We start from the raw sequence: 17424 nt of genomic DNA, 5'->3' as shown, positions 1-17424 counted from the left end.
ACCAGTCAGTCAAGGAACAAAGTCATGATTCAATCTTTAAAATGAATGTATGTTTGAATCGTTTTGCATGTAGATTTACATGTATATACGAAAACTAAGTTTTCAGTCGTAAATCAAGGTGTTACAATATTCAAAATTTATACAAAATATTACACAAGTAGAAGAACACTCTTGTTGTGGTCTTCTGATTGATGCTAAAAAGAACAGAATGCAAAAACTTTTCATCTGAAAACTCAGCAAATAAAATTTATGCATACATGTAATTATATACAGCAGCTGAACAGTAACTCTCCGAAAAAAAAAAATATATTGACAGACCGGAGACCTACAGTGCCACCCATTGGAAAAAAAAACTGTATATTTTTGCGCACAAAACGTGCACTGGTTCTCGATTTGATTCTCTATGCTTTTAAAACTTCCATCTCAAAAATTTTCTAACCATGTATTCTTAACATATTCTTACTGTTTCTGCGACAAAGCATGTCTTATACATGTAATTATATAAATATAGCCCCTTGATGAGGTCGATCTATAGAGATATAGACTTCACAGAAAAGCATATCGACCGAGCACGATATGCCTTTCTGTGAAGTCAATATATCTATGGATTGACCGAATTAAAGGGCTACATTGCATAGATTGAAAATAATGGGAACAAGACAAGTTTTCTCTCTTTAACACTTTGAGACTAGAGATCAAAATTAATTAAACTCTTTAATGTTAATGTGTTTCCTTTATATTGATGGAGTAATTTAGAGGATTAACTTATTCGAAATACTTAATTTAATTAATTATGGTTTGTATCAATTTTTGACAAACATATCAAATATGTTTTAAAATAAATTAAGTAGACCCTAATGCAAGGCTTCGAGGCATTGTTACTTCTCATCAATTTAATTATGGAACAAAAAAAATTAATACAAGTGGAAGTAAACATTTTTTTTTTTCAGAAACATCAAGTAATATTCTGACATAGCTATAATTGTGAAATCAGTACTATTTTGGTTTTATAAAAAATAATCTCATTTCAGATTCTATAAATAGTAACTGAAGTCTTATGCTGTTATGCACTTAATCATGTGATCAAGTTTGAGCCAATAAAAGGGGTTGGAATAAATGATAAAAATAATACATGTATTTATTTTTAATAGCCCTCCTGGCCCTGAAATTGAAATCATCGAAAATTTCGCGTATTGCTACTGCCATTTTGGTTCGTAAGACAATGCAGTCCAACGCACTCGTCCTGATGTAAACTACAAGGGTCATTGATAGAGTTATGGCGTGTTTGAATCTAGCTTTTTTGCAACTGAATTAAGAATTTGGAAGAATCAACCCAGAGCCTTGTGCACTTTTTTGTGCACAATGAACATACAGGTTTTTAACGGCTGGCATTATAGCTTTTTGGTATGTCAATAGTTATTTTTCGGAAAGCTACAGTTATGCAGTTATATTTCAGCATAGTTTTAAATAGCATTAAATAAGAATTTAATATATACACATGAAATAATTGTACAACTGATGAAATGAAGTATTTTGTTTAATGACATTTGATTTAATGTCAATTTACTTTGCAATTCCAAATCATAGGATCATAAAGGTGTCTCAAATTTCATCGATCTGATTTCTAACCCTAAATACATCAACAGTGTTATTTACAGCTACATGTATTACCCTGACTGATTTAATAATTGTTCCATGCTTTAATAAGGAAATCACTACCTTTGAGTGTTTATGTGCAGAAGCTATCATTATTGGACGTACAAGATATCGATCAGGTTTGTTGATGTCAATAAGATGATAATCTAATAATGTTTTAACAACCTCCACATAACCATTAGCTGCTGCGTGCCATAACGCTGTTCTGCCTTCGCAATCTTGTTGGTTTATATATGTTATGTTTTTCTTATAATCTAAGAGACATTTTGCAGTTTCGATGTGTCCGTTTGCTGACGCAGCCATTAGTGGGGTTACCTCGTCCATACGGCACATATTAAATCTAGCTTCATTTCTGAGCAACGTTAAAACTATATTTTTGTAACCTTTCTGGGATGCTATGTAAAGTGGTGACATATTATTTTCGTCTCCAAAATTCACCTCTGCTCCATTGTCATTCAGCAGCTTCACAACATCTCCATGACCATAGGCACTTGCTAGAAACAATGCAGTTTCGCCAAATTTATTCCGACTATTTATGTCAAGATATGTGTTTATAAGGTATCCTGCCAGAGACTTGAATCCTTTTCTTGCAGCAATGTGTAAAACGTTCTCACCATTGATATTTTCCAAAGATATATCGGATCTCCCTAAAAGAAGAGATATTATATTTTCGTTCTTAACTGATGTAACTGTTTGAATGGCTGTAAAACCGTTTTTATCTTTTTCATTGATGTTCGCATGGTATGACAAAAGCAACTCTGTCATTTCTTCATTTCCATTTCTTGCAGCTATATGCAAGGCTGGCAAATCTTCTCCTTTTAATGAATTTACTATCGCTCCATTTTGAAGAAGTAAACGAGTTACCAAAATTTCCCCACGCAAAACCGCAACATGAAGGGGCCTCATACCATATGTCGTAGACTTTTCTATATCTGCACCTTCCTGAATTAGCATCTTTGTCATATCTAAGTTACTTCTTGCAATGGATAAGAACAAAAGATTTTCACCCTTGTCATTCCAGTCATTTAAACTTGATCCACAATACATCAATGTTTGAAGACAATGCTTGTGACCACCAAACGCTGCCCATAACGCGGGTGTGTTTCCAGTGTTATCTCTCTGATAAACATTGGCTTTGTTTTGAAGAAGTAGCTCAACTGCGTAAAAATGCCCTTCACGAGACGCAATTGAAAGTGGACTCATTTTGTCTTTGTTTGGTAAATCTATATTTGCACCATTTTCCAAAAGTAAGCGCATCGTTTCAACATGACCCTTTTGAGTTGAAACAAATAATGGAGAACAATTGTCGATGTTTGTACAGTTTACATTTGCTCCCCTTAGTAAGAGTATATTTACAATGTTTGAATTACCATTTTCAGCAGCAATAATCAGTGGTGTGTTTCCATTTTCTGAAGTTTTTTCAATACTTCCAGGGAGCAAAAAAAGTTCAACAATTTCAGAAAAGTTGAATTTGCAAGCAATATGCAATGGAGAATATCCCTCAAAATTGCAGTGACAAACATTTGCATTATATTTTATCAATAATTTCAAAATCGAAATTACTATCAATTTTTCATTTTCAGTAATATCAATTTTCATGTATTGCAGAGCTAAAAGTAAAGGAGTGTTTCCAAATATATCGACAATATTTACATCAAATTTATTTTGTAGTAAAAAGGAGACAATTTTATGGTGATGTAAAGCAGAAGAAATTTGTAAGGCATCAAGAGAATTTTGCCCAAACCACCATCGTTGAAGTTTCGCGCTTTTCCCTGTTAGAGCATATATTCGTTTCACGATGTCTAAATCTCCAACAGCACATGCAGCCAAAAACATTTTCCTACTCACTGTTAATAAATTTTCCTGTTTAAGGCTATAAAGCCTGGAAAAAATTGTCTCAAATATTTCAGAATGTCCAAACAATCCAAAACATTCGAATGCAGATATCTCCGAGCAGAAAAAGGCCATATCCATTTTCAAATGCTTGCTATCACATTGTTGAATTCTATGTTGAAATGCTAAGGCAGAAAACCTCTCAGACGGTAAAACTGAAAACATCCAGCTGCATGATTGTTGCTTGAAAAGTTCATGTAGGATTATTTCCAAATGTGATTCAATATAATCTTTGGTAGGAATCTTCAAAAACATATTGTTAGAATCTAAGTTGCCTAATTTGGCTAAAACATGTGCTATCACAGGACGGAATGTCGTGTATGCGGTTCCACATATTTTCCAAAAAGTGCAGCGTTGATCATCAGATAACTTAGAAGAAAAATCAATAATAAAATCTAATACTGACGTGAAAAATACAGATGCTTTTCTGTCCAATAGGCATTTTAAGAATTCTTGCAGTAGGTCAAAATCACCATTCTTCCATATGTTCAAAATTGTTTATTTTAAGGTACAACAATCAAATAAACCTACATTTTTAGCTTTAAACAATTCTATATGTTTCATTAAGGCAACATCGTTAATCAAAATCTCACGCAATTTATTTTCAAACTTTGGCCAAGCCGCCCCAAATGATTTTATTAAATTAGGGGTTTCAAAAAATTCAGCTATTATTCCAATAAAACCAGAGAATATTTCTGGAAATGAATCTTTCGGTATGAGATTATTTATTATATTAATCAAAATGTCCTTAACTCCAAAAGTTTCATCTTTTCGTTTTCCCTGAATGACATTGATTGTTTCTTCTCCGTCTTGTATGTCACGTTCATATAGTTCAGTTATACCACAAAGCGCGCAATTGTCATGTTCTACTTCTGTTACAGGGGAATCCAAGTCGATATCTAAAACTTCAATTTCTTCACTTTTCCTAGTAGGGAGATCCGGCCGAAGATTAGGAAAGAGTTTCTGCATTGTTCCTTGAATCACTTCTTGAAAAGATTGATTGCTTTTAACTTCATTTGTTTCAATGTTTTGATTGTATCTGACCAAGGAAAGAAATGTTGCTTCAAATTCATTTACTTCCATCAATCGTAACTTCTTCTTGATGGAATGTTTAACCATTGGGCTCCTTAGCGCTGTACACAAGCATATTTCCACGCAATTCAAATCTAAACTAGATAACAGTCTGTCAGTAAAAAATTCTACAGTAGTTTCATTTAGCAAGAGTGAAAAATCTGAAACTTCTTCCTGTGATGTGTAATCGACAAAGAAAACTCTTCTGCACAAAAATTGCAATGAACATGTCTTGATTAGCTTGCTAGGGAATTCTTTAAAAAACACAAATGTTGTTATATCCATTACATATTCGCTAAGAAATTTTACAAATCTGCCTTCTTCTTTAAGGAGATGACCACATAGGATATTATATTGTTCTAAAATTGTTCTTTGTTGTGTAGAGGAAGGCAATCCACATAAAGAGCATGCATTATAAAATGTTTGTTCATCCCAGTTAATTTCTCTGTCACAAATGCCCTGATTTGAGACCAAAAGAAAAAAAGCACACCATTTTTTCTTATCAGCATCCTTATAACTGTGTACTTCTTTCGCTATTATGACTCCTGGTTCACTAAAGAATTTTACTCCTTCCTTTTGAAACTCTTTGTGTCCTCCAAATATGGAACACAAAAGTGGGAAATATTTGGATGATTTAAGAACAATAGCTCTTATTTCGTCATCCTTTAAACAATTGCTAGTAATATGGTTTTTTAGAATTCCTTCCTTTTCTTTATTACTTAGCTGTAAATCTCCATCAAGGGAAACGACATTTGCAAGCAATAAAGACTCTACATTTAATTCCTTCAGTATTTGTTTTCTGCAGGTTATCAAAACCCTAAAATTGTCCTTCCCTGCAAACATTTCGAGTGTGTTTTCGAGCTCTACCCAATCTTCAATACAATTTTGACTGATAGTCTCTCTTCCGATAGGATCATCGAGGACAAAAAGTTGTTTTGAAGAACTTGTGAAATCAATATGACCCACCATATTCCGTATATCTTGAATAGGTATCACACTCCATCCTTCATTTTGATATTTGAGAGCAAGATGATGAGCTATTGCTGATTTACCAGAGCCCTGGTCCCCAGTAATTGTTACTATAGAAATATTCCTTATGAGTTTTATCACTTTTTTACATCCTTTGGTAATATAAAATGTTTTGTTTTCTTCACGCCAGATATTCAGAAGGAATGCAGTTTTAGTTAACACTGTGGAAAATAAAACATTTTTTAAGCTTCCTTAATCATCACAAGGGTTGAAAAAAAAACCGATCAAAAAAGTTTGTATTTAAAAAACTCAAGTAGGCTTTAATATACAGGACAGATATTAAAGACGGATGATACAAACAAAAAATGGATGTATGTATTTGTTTATATTTTCGGGTCAATATTCCTTGCAAAGGATAAAATTCCGATAAAAAATAGGAATTGTAAACTTTTTATGATTTTGAAAAATCTGCCTCGCTGCAACCATCCTTATTACTTTATACATTTTTTTCAATTCGAATTCCATTATAGTGAAACTGAATAAAAGAAATAAAAACAGGATTAAGGCGATGCCTGGTAGTTTTGTAAATAAACGGTTTTTCATCATGGTTTCATGGTCAAAACAAATACCTTAATTTAAAGTATCATGTATTGTTTTCATTAAAAGTTACTATATTGTAGTATTCGATATTCCATAGTTGGTGAACCATCAAAGACAAGCCAAGTGTCATCTACATACTGAGAATTTTTTTTATTCTGTCTCGTTTCCCACAACTCTCTCAATGTTCTGATTCTGTTTAATCATAATTGCAAGAAATTGCACGAAGAAGAAACAGATATGGTGCTAAAGATCTCCTCAAAGACAACCTCTTTGGATTAAAGTCCACTCTGATTGTAATTTATCCCGTTTTCCTCTGTTTCGATCTTTTGATAATCTCATTTACATACATGTAATTATGGGATTCTAGTTTACAAAGATATTGAGATGATCTTTATCCATTTTCAACCCATCAGGCTCGGGCATTATATCATGACCTTGTAGTTTTTCTCTTTTCTAAATTTCTCTGAATTTGTTCATTTTCTCCTCCATGAACTGTAGTTTCAAGATATTCCCTTCCTCTAATTCCTCTGTTTGTTCAATTAAAAAGGTTTCTTCATTACTTTCCCTTTCTTTCTATATGAGTCGACCTCGTGGTACATTGGTCAGAGCGTCCGCCCTAGAATCGCCAAGTAAGGAGTTCATCCTTACATCGCGGGTTCGATTCCCAATTTTGGAGATGGAAACCGGTCATTCAGATGAGACTGTATAAACCGAGGTCCCGTTCTGCAGTAGGTGCTAGCACGAAAAAGATCCATTCCAGCCCAATGGCCCTAAGTGCCGACAATTTGCATCTCTCCACCGGCAAATGGTGGCGTGTCTATATGAGTGAAAAATTCTCGAAAGGGACGTTGTAACTATATACAGTCTTTTTATATGACGAATATGAGAGTGAAATTATTTTAATTTTTCCATTAAAAATACTTTGAAATGTTTTTAAAATCCTTATCGTCTATAAGCACATGGTTCTTTTCACATTCGTTTCTTACATTAGCCTATGCAGAGGTTCGGAAAAACGAATGTGATGTCAAATTAAAATTGTACAAATCAATCTTGGCAAATAAATACTAATGGTCTTTTTTCATACATTGAATTTCTAATGAATGATATGAACTACTTAATCTGCCATAAAACACTATTTACATGTAGATATTAAAGTCCTTTTGATCATACTGGAATGACTGTGATGACGTCACAAACTAGTTACACACCAATTTTTTTATATATATTCCTGACAGTCTAAAAAGTTTTATAAAAATAATTTCTTGTAAAACTCTTTCTCTTCTGTAACCATCCGTTAGCCCAGTAAAGGGTATAAAATCCTACAAAATATGTACATTGAATTTCGAATGCATGTAAGATAAAAATTATGAAAAATGATATAGGAATTATAACTCTTTTGGGCAGATCAGGGAATTTTCTTTAAGAAATGGAATCATAATTTTACTGATGACAGAAAAAACCCAAACATAAGCGCCCAAATTGAAGGGGAAATAAACGCGAAAATCTACAACGCAAGAATGAGAACACGCTAAAAATCTTCAAACATGCATTTAGTCAATTTATGCTATGTCCAAAACCTATGCTTTAAGAGATGTATACATTTCGACAACCAGGCTAAAAAATCACTCAAGTATAACAAATGCACCAAAGCTTACATGGTAGATCAAGGTAGCGCAACAATTTCAAACAAATAAGGCAAAATCGATGAAATATGGCGGGAAAAGGCGCAAAGGAATGTAGAAAGTCGTACAAAGATGAAACTTTGGATTTAGACAAAAGTGCACCTTCTAGGGTTGAGACTGATCCTTTTTTCAAAATATTTTTTATGCACTTTATTTTTTGAAATATATTTTATCTGAATTTGATTATTTGATGATTGCTTTGTAGTGTTACGAGATAGCATTGATAGTTTGTGTCTCTGAATATACGAGGGCTGTTCGGAAATTATCAAGACAGTACATTTACTCCACAAAGGACGTAGATAATTTCATGAAAGTTCATCAACATTTTATAAAGAAGGAATAAAACATATATACAAAATTTCTAATTTATATGATAATTAGATAAGTTTCGATGAAATAATAAACATGCATATGTCTATGTCCGGAGCAACATCGCTAGGTCATATAACGTCACGTCAGCCGGAGATGTTTTCGCATGTGGAACGATCGGGAAGCGTTTAATACTCTTCCTTCTTTGTTATTTCATATTATATTTAACAAGACTCAAACAGTCTCTTTTCTTGAACTATTCTTTAAAAATGTATGCTGTTGCTTACCGAGTGTAAATTTTTTATTTGTAGGAAAACATGACTTAGCATCATTCTGTGCCGATTTATGCAACGCGGGTCAACGTTATTAATACCGTAAACGATGTTAATATCGTACGTAATAACTAATGGTCGTCCTGAACTTTTAATTTTACTCTGGTTGTATTAATTGTAAAATTGTAAAAAAAAAAAAATGTCTACCAATAAAATAACAAACCCTAACACATTTTTTTCTCGTTTTTATTGTTTTAGTAGGTCGTTCAGTCTGGAAAAGAGTTGTACATTGCGCTATTCAATAATTTAGGTGTGCTCTCTCTTCCGCCCTTGACGTTAAGATTCATTTTGACATGGATAGCAGATTTCTCTATCGCGCTTAATTTTCTTATTATCTTCATATTTCTGATCAAATTCTAACATAGTTGCAGAACATGGATTTGAAATAAAGCTGAAAAATGATACAATTAACTTAAGTATTTTCGCTCTTATTATGGGTCTACGAAGAGTAAGAACGTTGGTGTTACATATTTTCAATATCTGATTTCGTGATTGTTCCAGGTACCCTTATTATTGACGCATGTATATATCATTGTAGAAAAATTATTTAATATTTGTAAAATATTTCTTGCTTTTATTAATTACATGTATTAGTATACGTCAAACGTACGAAGGATGTCCGGTAAAATCATGTACAAAGCGTTTTGCTCGAAAATAATGGGCGAACTTAGCTGAAATTTTTTAGTAACTGTTTATTTATCATATTGAAGTGCTTCATAACTTTTTTGATAAAATATACTTTAAAAAACATTTTATTATGCTGAAATGTGCACAGGGTATGGTCCTACGGCGCACGGTCAAAAAACGGTTTTATTAGAGAATACTTTAGTTTTGATTCGAAATAAAAGAATTAAACAGATAAGATTGGGGTAAACATCATCCTTATTCGACTCAATTTAATTTATTTAATTTATTTTATCGTGTTAAAAAAAAAATTTAAGGCATTTGGTCAAATTTTGGCTGTTTCCTGAGCATTAGAAAGGGTTAAGTGGTAAATACACACGAAAAATAGTGACGTTTGATGATGTAACGGCTCAGCGGAGAGCATTTTCCTTTGATTTAGATGATGTAATAACAACTTAAGAGACTTTAAATGAATACAAAAGTAAACAAGAGGCCCAGGGGCCACAGCACTCACCTGAGCACGTCGTCTAGGTAAAAGCACATTTCAGATCAGAACTGAAAGTTTAAATTTCACCCCCCCACCCCCCACCCCATCCCCCCAAGACGGTCATGATTTGAACAATCTAGAATCTACACTATCTGAGGATGATTCCATATAAATATCACTAATCATGGCTTTGAAGTACTTGAAAAGAAGATTTTAAAAGGTTTCCCAATATATCCCTATGTAAAACTTTGGTCGGCCATTTTGGCCCCACCCTAGCGCCAGGGGTCATGATTTGAACAAACTTGAATCTACACTACCTGTGGATAAAATCACATGAGTTTCATCTTTCCTGTCTCAATGGTTCTTGAGGAGAAGATTTCTATATATTCCTTATGTAAAAACTTTGATCGGCCATATTGGCCCCACCCTAGCCCTGTAGGTCATAATTTGAACAAATTTGAATCTACACTACCAGAGGATGATTCCATATGAGTTTCTTTTTTCCTAGCCGATTGGTTGTTGAGAAGAAGATTTTTAAAGATTATTCCTATATATTCCTATGTAAAACTTTGGTCGGCCATTTTGGCCCCGCCCTATCCCCGTAGGTCATGGTTTGGACAAACTTGAATCTGCACTACCTGAGGATAATTCCACCTGAGTTTCATCTTTCCTGGCCCAGTGGTTCTTGAGAAGAAGATTTTTAAAGATTTTTCCTATATATAATCCTATGTAAAACATTGGTCGGCCATTTTGGCCAAACCCTAGCCCCAGGGGTCATGATTTGAACAAACGTGAATCCACACTACTTGAGAATGATTCCACACGAGTGTCATCTTTCCTGGCCCAGGGGTTGTTAAGAAGAAGATTTTTAAAGATTGTTCCTATATATTCCTATGAAAAACTTTGGTCGGCCATTTAGGCTACACCCTAGCCCTGTAGGTCATGATTTGAACAAATTGAATCTACACTACCAGAGGATGATTCCATATGAGTTTCTTTTTTCCTAGCCGAGTGGTTGTTGAGAAGAAGATTTTTAAAGATTTTTCCTATATATTCCTATGTAAAACTTTGGTCGGCCATTTTGGCCCCGCCCTAGCCCCGTAGGTCATGGTTTGGACAAACTTGAATCTGCACTACCTGAGGATAATTCCACCTGAGTTTCATCTTTCCTGGCCCAGTGGTTCTTGAGAAGAAGATTTTTAAAGATTTTTCCTATATATTCCTATGTAAAACATTGGTCGGCCATTTCGGCCAAACCCTAGCCCCAGGGGTCATGATTTGAACAAACGTGAATCGACACTACTTGAGAATGATTCCACATGAGTGTCATCTTTCCTGGCCCAGGGGTTGTTAAGAAGAAGATTTTTAAAGATTATTCCTATATATTCCTATGTAAAACTTTGGTCGGCCATTTTGGCCCCACCCTAGCCCCGGGGGTCATGATTTGAACAAACTTGAATCTACACTACCTGTGTATGATTCCACTTAAGTTTTATCTTTCCTGGCCCAGTGGTTTTTGAGAAGATGAAAATGTGTAAAGATTTTTCTTTTAAAATGCCATTAATATTTCTCTTATTCATAATTATCTGACCTTGGAAAAGAGCTTGGTCCTTCATTTTAACAAACTTAAATCCCCTTTACCCAAGGATACTCTGTAGCAAGTTTGGTTGAAATTGGCCCAGTGGTTCTTGAGAAGAAGATGAAAATGTGAAAAGTTAACGACAACAACGACGACGACGAAGACGACGACAGACAACGCACAAATTTAGAGTTAAAAATCACCAAATCTGAAGTATAGAAATGAAATAAGATTTTCGTAGTTAAGTCTTTCTTGATCGAGTCCCCAGGTTGTACAAAACATACGGACAAACTGTTATTGTAATAGCTTGATCGTCAAATATAAAATTGTCCATTAGTTGAATAATGCTTGGAATATTGTCTGTAACTTACTAATAAATCTTCAGAAGATCGCACGTTTGTGCAAGTTTGGTTCTTCAACTGTTTTTGGAGACAAAATAATGTGCATCCATGAAATTACTTAATTTAAGTGGGACTTATCCAAACTTAGTTTTAGAGCAAAAATTAAACATGGCACTGTTTTAGACACCTTGACGTTATCATCCGTGCGTCGTAAGCACAGGCATTTGTTTCTGTGATAAATTTTTTACCCATAGTATAATAATAACACAGGCACTTGTTTCTGTGATAAATTTTTTACCCATAGTATAATAATAACACAAGGTATCTAACTCCGATTTACACCGAGTACCCCCCTCCCTTAGAATCGCGCTCATTTACACTTTCAGAGGAAATGCACGGGTAAACTGTTTATACCTATATCTTCTACGATAATTTATCTACACAACCATATCTGGCATGCTTGTCTTTATTTTCTTTTATCTCCGTAATCAGCGTCAAAACTCTGCTCGCCGAGTGGAAAGTAAAACTGTACCATAGAATTGGATGTTCTGATCTCGGGCAAAGAGAAAAATTAAAGAATGCGTGGGTTTAAAAATTCAATCCCAGATTTTAAATATTGCATTGAATTAATAAAATTTCATAGTGTCTTATTTTCCATAAAAACGTTACGATGTTTTCCGGTGTAAATTTAGAAACAGATTTTTAGCCAATCAAATTCGAGGTCTAATTCTTTGCCCGAGACTATAACATCCAATTCTATGGTACAGTTTTACTTTCCACTCGGCGAGCAGAGTTTTGACGCTGATTACGGAGATAAAAGAAAATAAAGACAAGCATGCCAGATATGGTTGTGTAGATAAATTATCGTAGAAGATATAGGTATAAACAGTTTACCCGTGCATTTCCTCTGAAAGTGTAAATGAGCGCGATTCTAAGGGAGGGGGGTACTCGGTGTAAATCGGAGTTAGATACCTTGTGTTATTATTATACTATGGGTTAAAAATTTATTGCAGAAACAAGTGCCTGTGGTCGTAAGGCCATATAATGCACATCATAAAATCTTATAATTCGTTTATTTATGCATATATCTATTTGAAATTTGCTATGTTTATTCAGAAAATATGTACTGAATAGTGGTGAAAATTTCAGAATGCAGTGATGATTATTATTTACATGAGACAACCTGTCCACGATTTTACCGGACAACCCTCGTATAAGCAAAATTTCACCTAAAGATGTTCATTAGAAAGCAAAATACACAATGTCTCGATAATTTACGAACAGCCCTCGTACAGTTTCATTTTTAGTCAAAGTTTTGCAATTATGACATCTACAAAAAATTGAAATGAATATTAATTTATAAGTATAGGCTTCGGAACCGGGGGGAGGGGGGTGCTTAGTACCCCCTTTTTGCAAATATTAACATAATTTAGGAGCTCAGAGAGATAGGAGCATACAATTCGTTTGATAAAAATAATATCCAATTTCATTAGAAGTCCCATATGATCACATCCATTCATTTTAAAAATATTTATCTTACCTTTCGCGGAAGAACACGTGCCTTCTCCTTCAGAGTTTGCTATAATTACAGCCTCCCTTTCCCTTAACTGATCAAGTGTCTAAAAAATATTATGTCATGTTGAAACTTTCTTGTTACTAAAGATTCATTGCTGTCAAGCTAAAAGTAGCTAAACAAAAATATGGAAAATGCAAAATATTAATAAATGACAGACAATGCCTGGCGATTAGGAACAAAAAATCAGACAAACTGTACAAAAAAAGTGATGGACGACCAAAGAGCTACAGTGCCTCCCATTGAAAAAGTGTTTATTTATTGCGCATAAAAATGCGCTGTTCTCTTGATTAATTTCTCCGTTTATTTATTCTGCCTTCACAATTTTTTTTCAACCGTGTACTCTCAGCATATTATTGTTTAAAGACTTCCATAACAAAATCTTTCCCAAAACCGTTGTTTATATAGCCCTAGTGGGCCCAAACTTCGGACCATAAAATTTTCGCCAGTTGGTAATGCCAGTTTTTTGGTTCCATGGCCCTTGGATCATTTTTATATTATACTTAAATGATCTTGAAGTAAAGAAGATAAAAATTAAGATTATGTATCAAGTGTTGTTTCACAATGCGAAAAAACAAAGATTTTAAAATGTAACGAAAACTTATTTTTTAATAAATTAACACAAAAAAGTCAATCATATTCCTATCAAAAAAATTAAATTCTAAGTTTAAGTGTTCAAATAACCAGTATGTTTATTCAAAGTACAAGTAATTTACGGGAATTATAGTAAGGACCATATAATTATATTAAAAATGCAGAGTTTATAGATTTTGCAGTATTATCAAGTAAAAGTTGACTAACTCAAATATTAAAACTACGTGTATTTTGAAAACAAATAACATCATGATTATACCTATTCATACCCATATTTCTAAAGGTCACTAATTATACATGTAAATTGGTGACCAGGGAACTATATTCTACAGAAACCTACACTGAGATATTGTTGGTTTGGAGTACGCGCATCCATTCTCCGGCATATATCTTCATACTTTTTCCAAGTTTCCATAAAATTGGTTTTCGTTTCCTCGTTAATATGCATGTGTCCATACTTGTTCTTAAGTTCATTGATTTGTTTAACATCCTCTTTTAATGCGCCGTCTATTTTACAGACATTTCTAAATAGAAAAGGAAAGAAATACTATCAAGAGGCCTGAGGGTCACATTTCTCACCTGAGCACTTTGGTTAGGAGATTGTTAGATTGATTGTATGTTAATTATAGTCCCTCTAGAGGATTTTTCACTCATATGGAGACGCCACCACCTGTCGGTGGAGAGTTGAAAATTTTGTCCTATACTCGGCATTCAGGGCCTTTGAGCAGTGAGGGATCTTTTTTACCTATTTCATCGACTACAACATGGGACCTCAACTTATGTGGTCCATCTGAAGGACCGCTCTCCATGTCCCAAAGTGGGATTCGAACCCGCGACGTAAGGATCAAATCATTACTTCGCGATTCTAAAGCAGTTGCTTTAACCAATGCGCCACGAGGGCGACTTTGGTTAGGTGAAAGCTAATATCAGTTCAGTATTGAAAAGCTTAAATATAAAAGTGGCTTTGGGTGAATTGTGTAGGGGGATTTTGGAGGAATTTGAACAAACTAAAATCTACACCTTTGAATTAATATGATACATAATGGCTTCTTTGTTTATGAGATGAAACTGTTTATTGATAGACTCCATGTTCCATTGTGTATATCTTTGATCCCCTTAGTTAAATGACTTTTATATCATCCTTGTTGGTCATACTAGTAGTTTGAACAAAAAATCTACGTTACTTTTTAATGCTTTTATTTATTCATGACCAATCATGATATTGTTGTTCTTGTGAGAATTTTAGAGATTTTCCCTATGTATTCCTTTTAAATTTTGACCCCCATTGTGGCCCCACCCTACCCCAGGGGGTCATGATTTGCACAAACCTGAATCTATACTACCAGAGGATGCTTCCGTATAACTATCATGACCAATCATGACTCTGCTGCTTATGAAAAAAAATTTTTTGATGATTTACCCTATGTATTCCTTTGTGTAACTTTGATCATCCATTGTAACCATGATTTAATCAAACTTAAATCTACTCTACCTCAGAATGCTTCCACATGAGTTTCATCTTCCCTGGCTCAGTGGTTTTTGAAGAGAAAACTTCAAAAACATGTAGGTAATTTTTTACCTATTCATAATTATCTCATAATTATCGCCCGTGGTTGAAATAAGACGAGTTGTTCTTGAGAAGATGAAAATAAGAAAAAAAATTACGATGATAAAGACGACATCGATGACAAACAATTACGGAACAAATTTTGATCAGAAAAGTTCACTTGAGCCACCGACTCAGAGGAGCCAATAATATATTGTGTTTTGTATGTATTGTTAAAATTGCTAAACATGCAGAATCTCTCTTTTGAAAATTTTAAGGCTTCCGTATGCACTACCTGTAGGGAAAATACAAGTAGTACAAGTTATTGCTATTCATTTCTTACTGAATGATCAGTTTTTCAAAAAATCTATACTTACACCAAAAGTTTATGCAATAACGTTATATCAAATTCGAGGTAAGATCCGTTCCCTGTAGCTCTGCGAATATTATGCATTTGTGCGCCATCAAATTTTAGCTTACGTAGTTCATTTGCACTTAATTGATTTATCGTCTGCAGAAGATTGGCGGGAGGTATGCGGTTTGAAAGTTCATTCCTTAATATATAGACAAAGAGTTCCTGTAACGCACTCTTTGCTCGTACAAAATTTCCATTCCTTCCTTATTAAAGAGCCAATCAAAAGAGGATTCTAAAATAAATGATAAAAATAAAATTGATTAATCAATCTTATGAATCTAAAAGAAAACTCACAATTTTATTTTTTCACAATTCTTGAAACCTGATTTGAATGCATTTTTACTTGTGACGCCATGCCCAAAATGCAATACGTGTTAGATTCTTCGTATAACGTAAAGGGTGCACATATAATTCTTCTCAAATATGAACATCAGAAGTTTATATATGTTAATTTTTCTCTGCCCATGAAATACTTATAGTTAATTACAATTTTGCAACAGAAAAATTGGACATCAAAGTTGCAGCTTAAATTGTGTTACAGTTTACATGTATTATTTCTTTAAATTTAATCACGTAAAATCATATTGAATAGCAAACACTCTACACGGCATTCACCTTTTGATAAAAACCGATTTTGCCGTTATACAATATACTCTAGAAAACATAGCTAATATCTTTGTGTTTTCTCGATAATAATTCTGATGATTTTTTTTTTAAAATTTCATTTGATATAGGTTAAATATTCAAAAATATAGTTGTACATTGTTTCTTTATCAATTACTATATAAGCGTATTACTGCCAAGTAATTTTTTATAGGTTGAAAATTCCAAATTTAAAGTTCAAAAGAATTGAAAATTCCAACTTTAACACTGAACTTGTGATCATTTAAAAGTACCAAAAGAAATGTACGGATTTCTAATTAAAAGTTTAAAAAAAAGATGGACCCCCTGAATTTGTAGAATTATTAAATGTATACATGTATATTGAGGTAAATAAAAAATGCCAATATGGATATAGATATTTGATTGATTATTTTTTTTATTATGTGTATAATCACACTGTAAGGGTGATTTTATGAATTTTTACAAGCCAGACTGCATAATTTTTTTCATTTCACACGCTGAATACAATCATTTAGGAAAAAAAGCATTAAAAAAAGGGATCGTCTGGGATTTGAACACTGGACCTCTTACATGTAAAATGTCAAACCCCTACACCATGGAGGCGCTTTCTTGTTTTATAAATTATATGCAAACTTTAGGTCAAATACATATATATTTTTTACGTTCGATATTGTCAAAATTTTACACAGTTCATGGAGTCTAATTAAGCCTTTACTAAACAGTTCTAATTGATGTAATAAGAATAAAAAGTAATAACTCTCCACAGGCCCCTGTGCTGCAAATAGTGCCAAGCGACATTTCATACAAAAAATTACTAAAACGGGGCGGGACACTTTGAGAGGGGTGAGAGAGGCTCTTGGGAGTTTTGGTATAAAATTTGATAAGCAAAAGCTCAGAATCGGAAGCGAAAGTATTACACACAGACGGAACGTATAAATTTACGACTTTGAACTTTAACCACTTGACCTCAAAATCAATAAGGGTAAACCGTAGGACACAGAAAGTTATGTAAAATTTCATTCAAAGCTCAAAGGATTTTCGCGATATAGCGCTAAAAGGAAAGTGTTGAAACACAGAGAATTTATTTGATTTATTACCTAAACCTTTGACCTGTTGACCTCCAAATCAA

General features: G+C 33.6%; 2 protein-coding genes across 2 annotated transcripts; both read right to left on the bottom strand.

Moving 5' to 3' along the window:
* Positions 1–645: 645 nt before the first annotated feature.
* LOC134253284 (uncharacterized) lies at positions 646–15855 on the bottom strand. Its single transcript, XM_062735800.1, has 4 exons — positions 15634–15855; positions 14051–14234; positions 13084–13162; positions 646–5810 (listed from the first exon to the last, which is right to left on the bottom strand). Exons 1-4 carry the CDS (start codon positions 15708–15710, stop codon positions 4048–4050), a joined length of 2103 nt encoding a protein of 700 aa, XP_062591784.1. The 5' UTR covers positions 15711–15855; the 3' UTR covers positions 646–4047.
* Positions 1603–2913, bottom strand: LOC134253287 (ankyrin repeat domain-containing protein 50-like). The gene has a single exon (XM_062735802.1). It carries the CDS (start codon positions 2911–2913, stop codon positions 1603–1605), a length of 1311 nt encoding a protein of 436 aa, XP_062591786.1.
* Positions 15856–17424: the final 1569 nt, after the last annotated feature.

Source organism: Saccostrea cucullata, unplaced genomic scaffold, assembly GCF_032062105.1.
Source record: "Saccostrea cucullata isolate Sc308-1 unplaced genomic scaffold, CSIRO_AGI_Scuc_v1 ctg2118, whole genome shotgun sequence".
Lineage (NCBI taxonomy): Eukaryota > Metazoa > Mollusca > Bivalvia > Ostreida > Ostreidae > Saccostrea > Saccostrea cuccullata.
The sequence above is the reverse complement of the archived record's forward strand: the minus strand, read 5'-3'. Positions and strand labels throughout refer to the sequence as shown.

Coding starts and splice junctions, on each gene's coding strand:
- LOC134253284 (XM_062735800.1), bottom strand. CDS start 15,710: ATGCATAATATTCGCAGAGCTACAGGGAACGGATCTTACCTCGAATTT. Junction 14,235..15,633: donor TTATTGCATAAACTTTTGGT/GTAAGTATAGAT, acceptor TTTTCTATTTAG/AAATGTCTGTAAAATAGACG. Junction 5,811..13,083: donor CACGTGTTCTTCCGCGAAAG/GTAAGATAAATA, acceptor TATTTTCCACAG/TGTTAACTAAAACTGCATTC.
- LOC134253287 (XM_062735802.1), bottom strand. CDS start 2,913: ATGCGCTTACTTTTGGAAAATGGTGCAAATATAGATTTACCAAACAAA.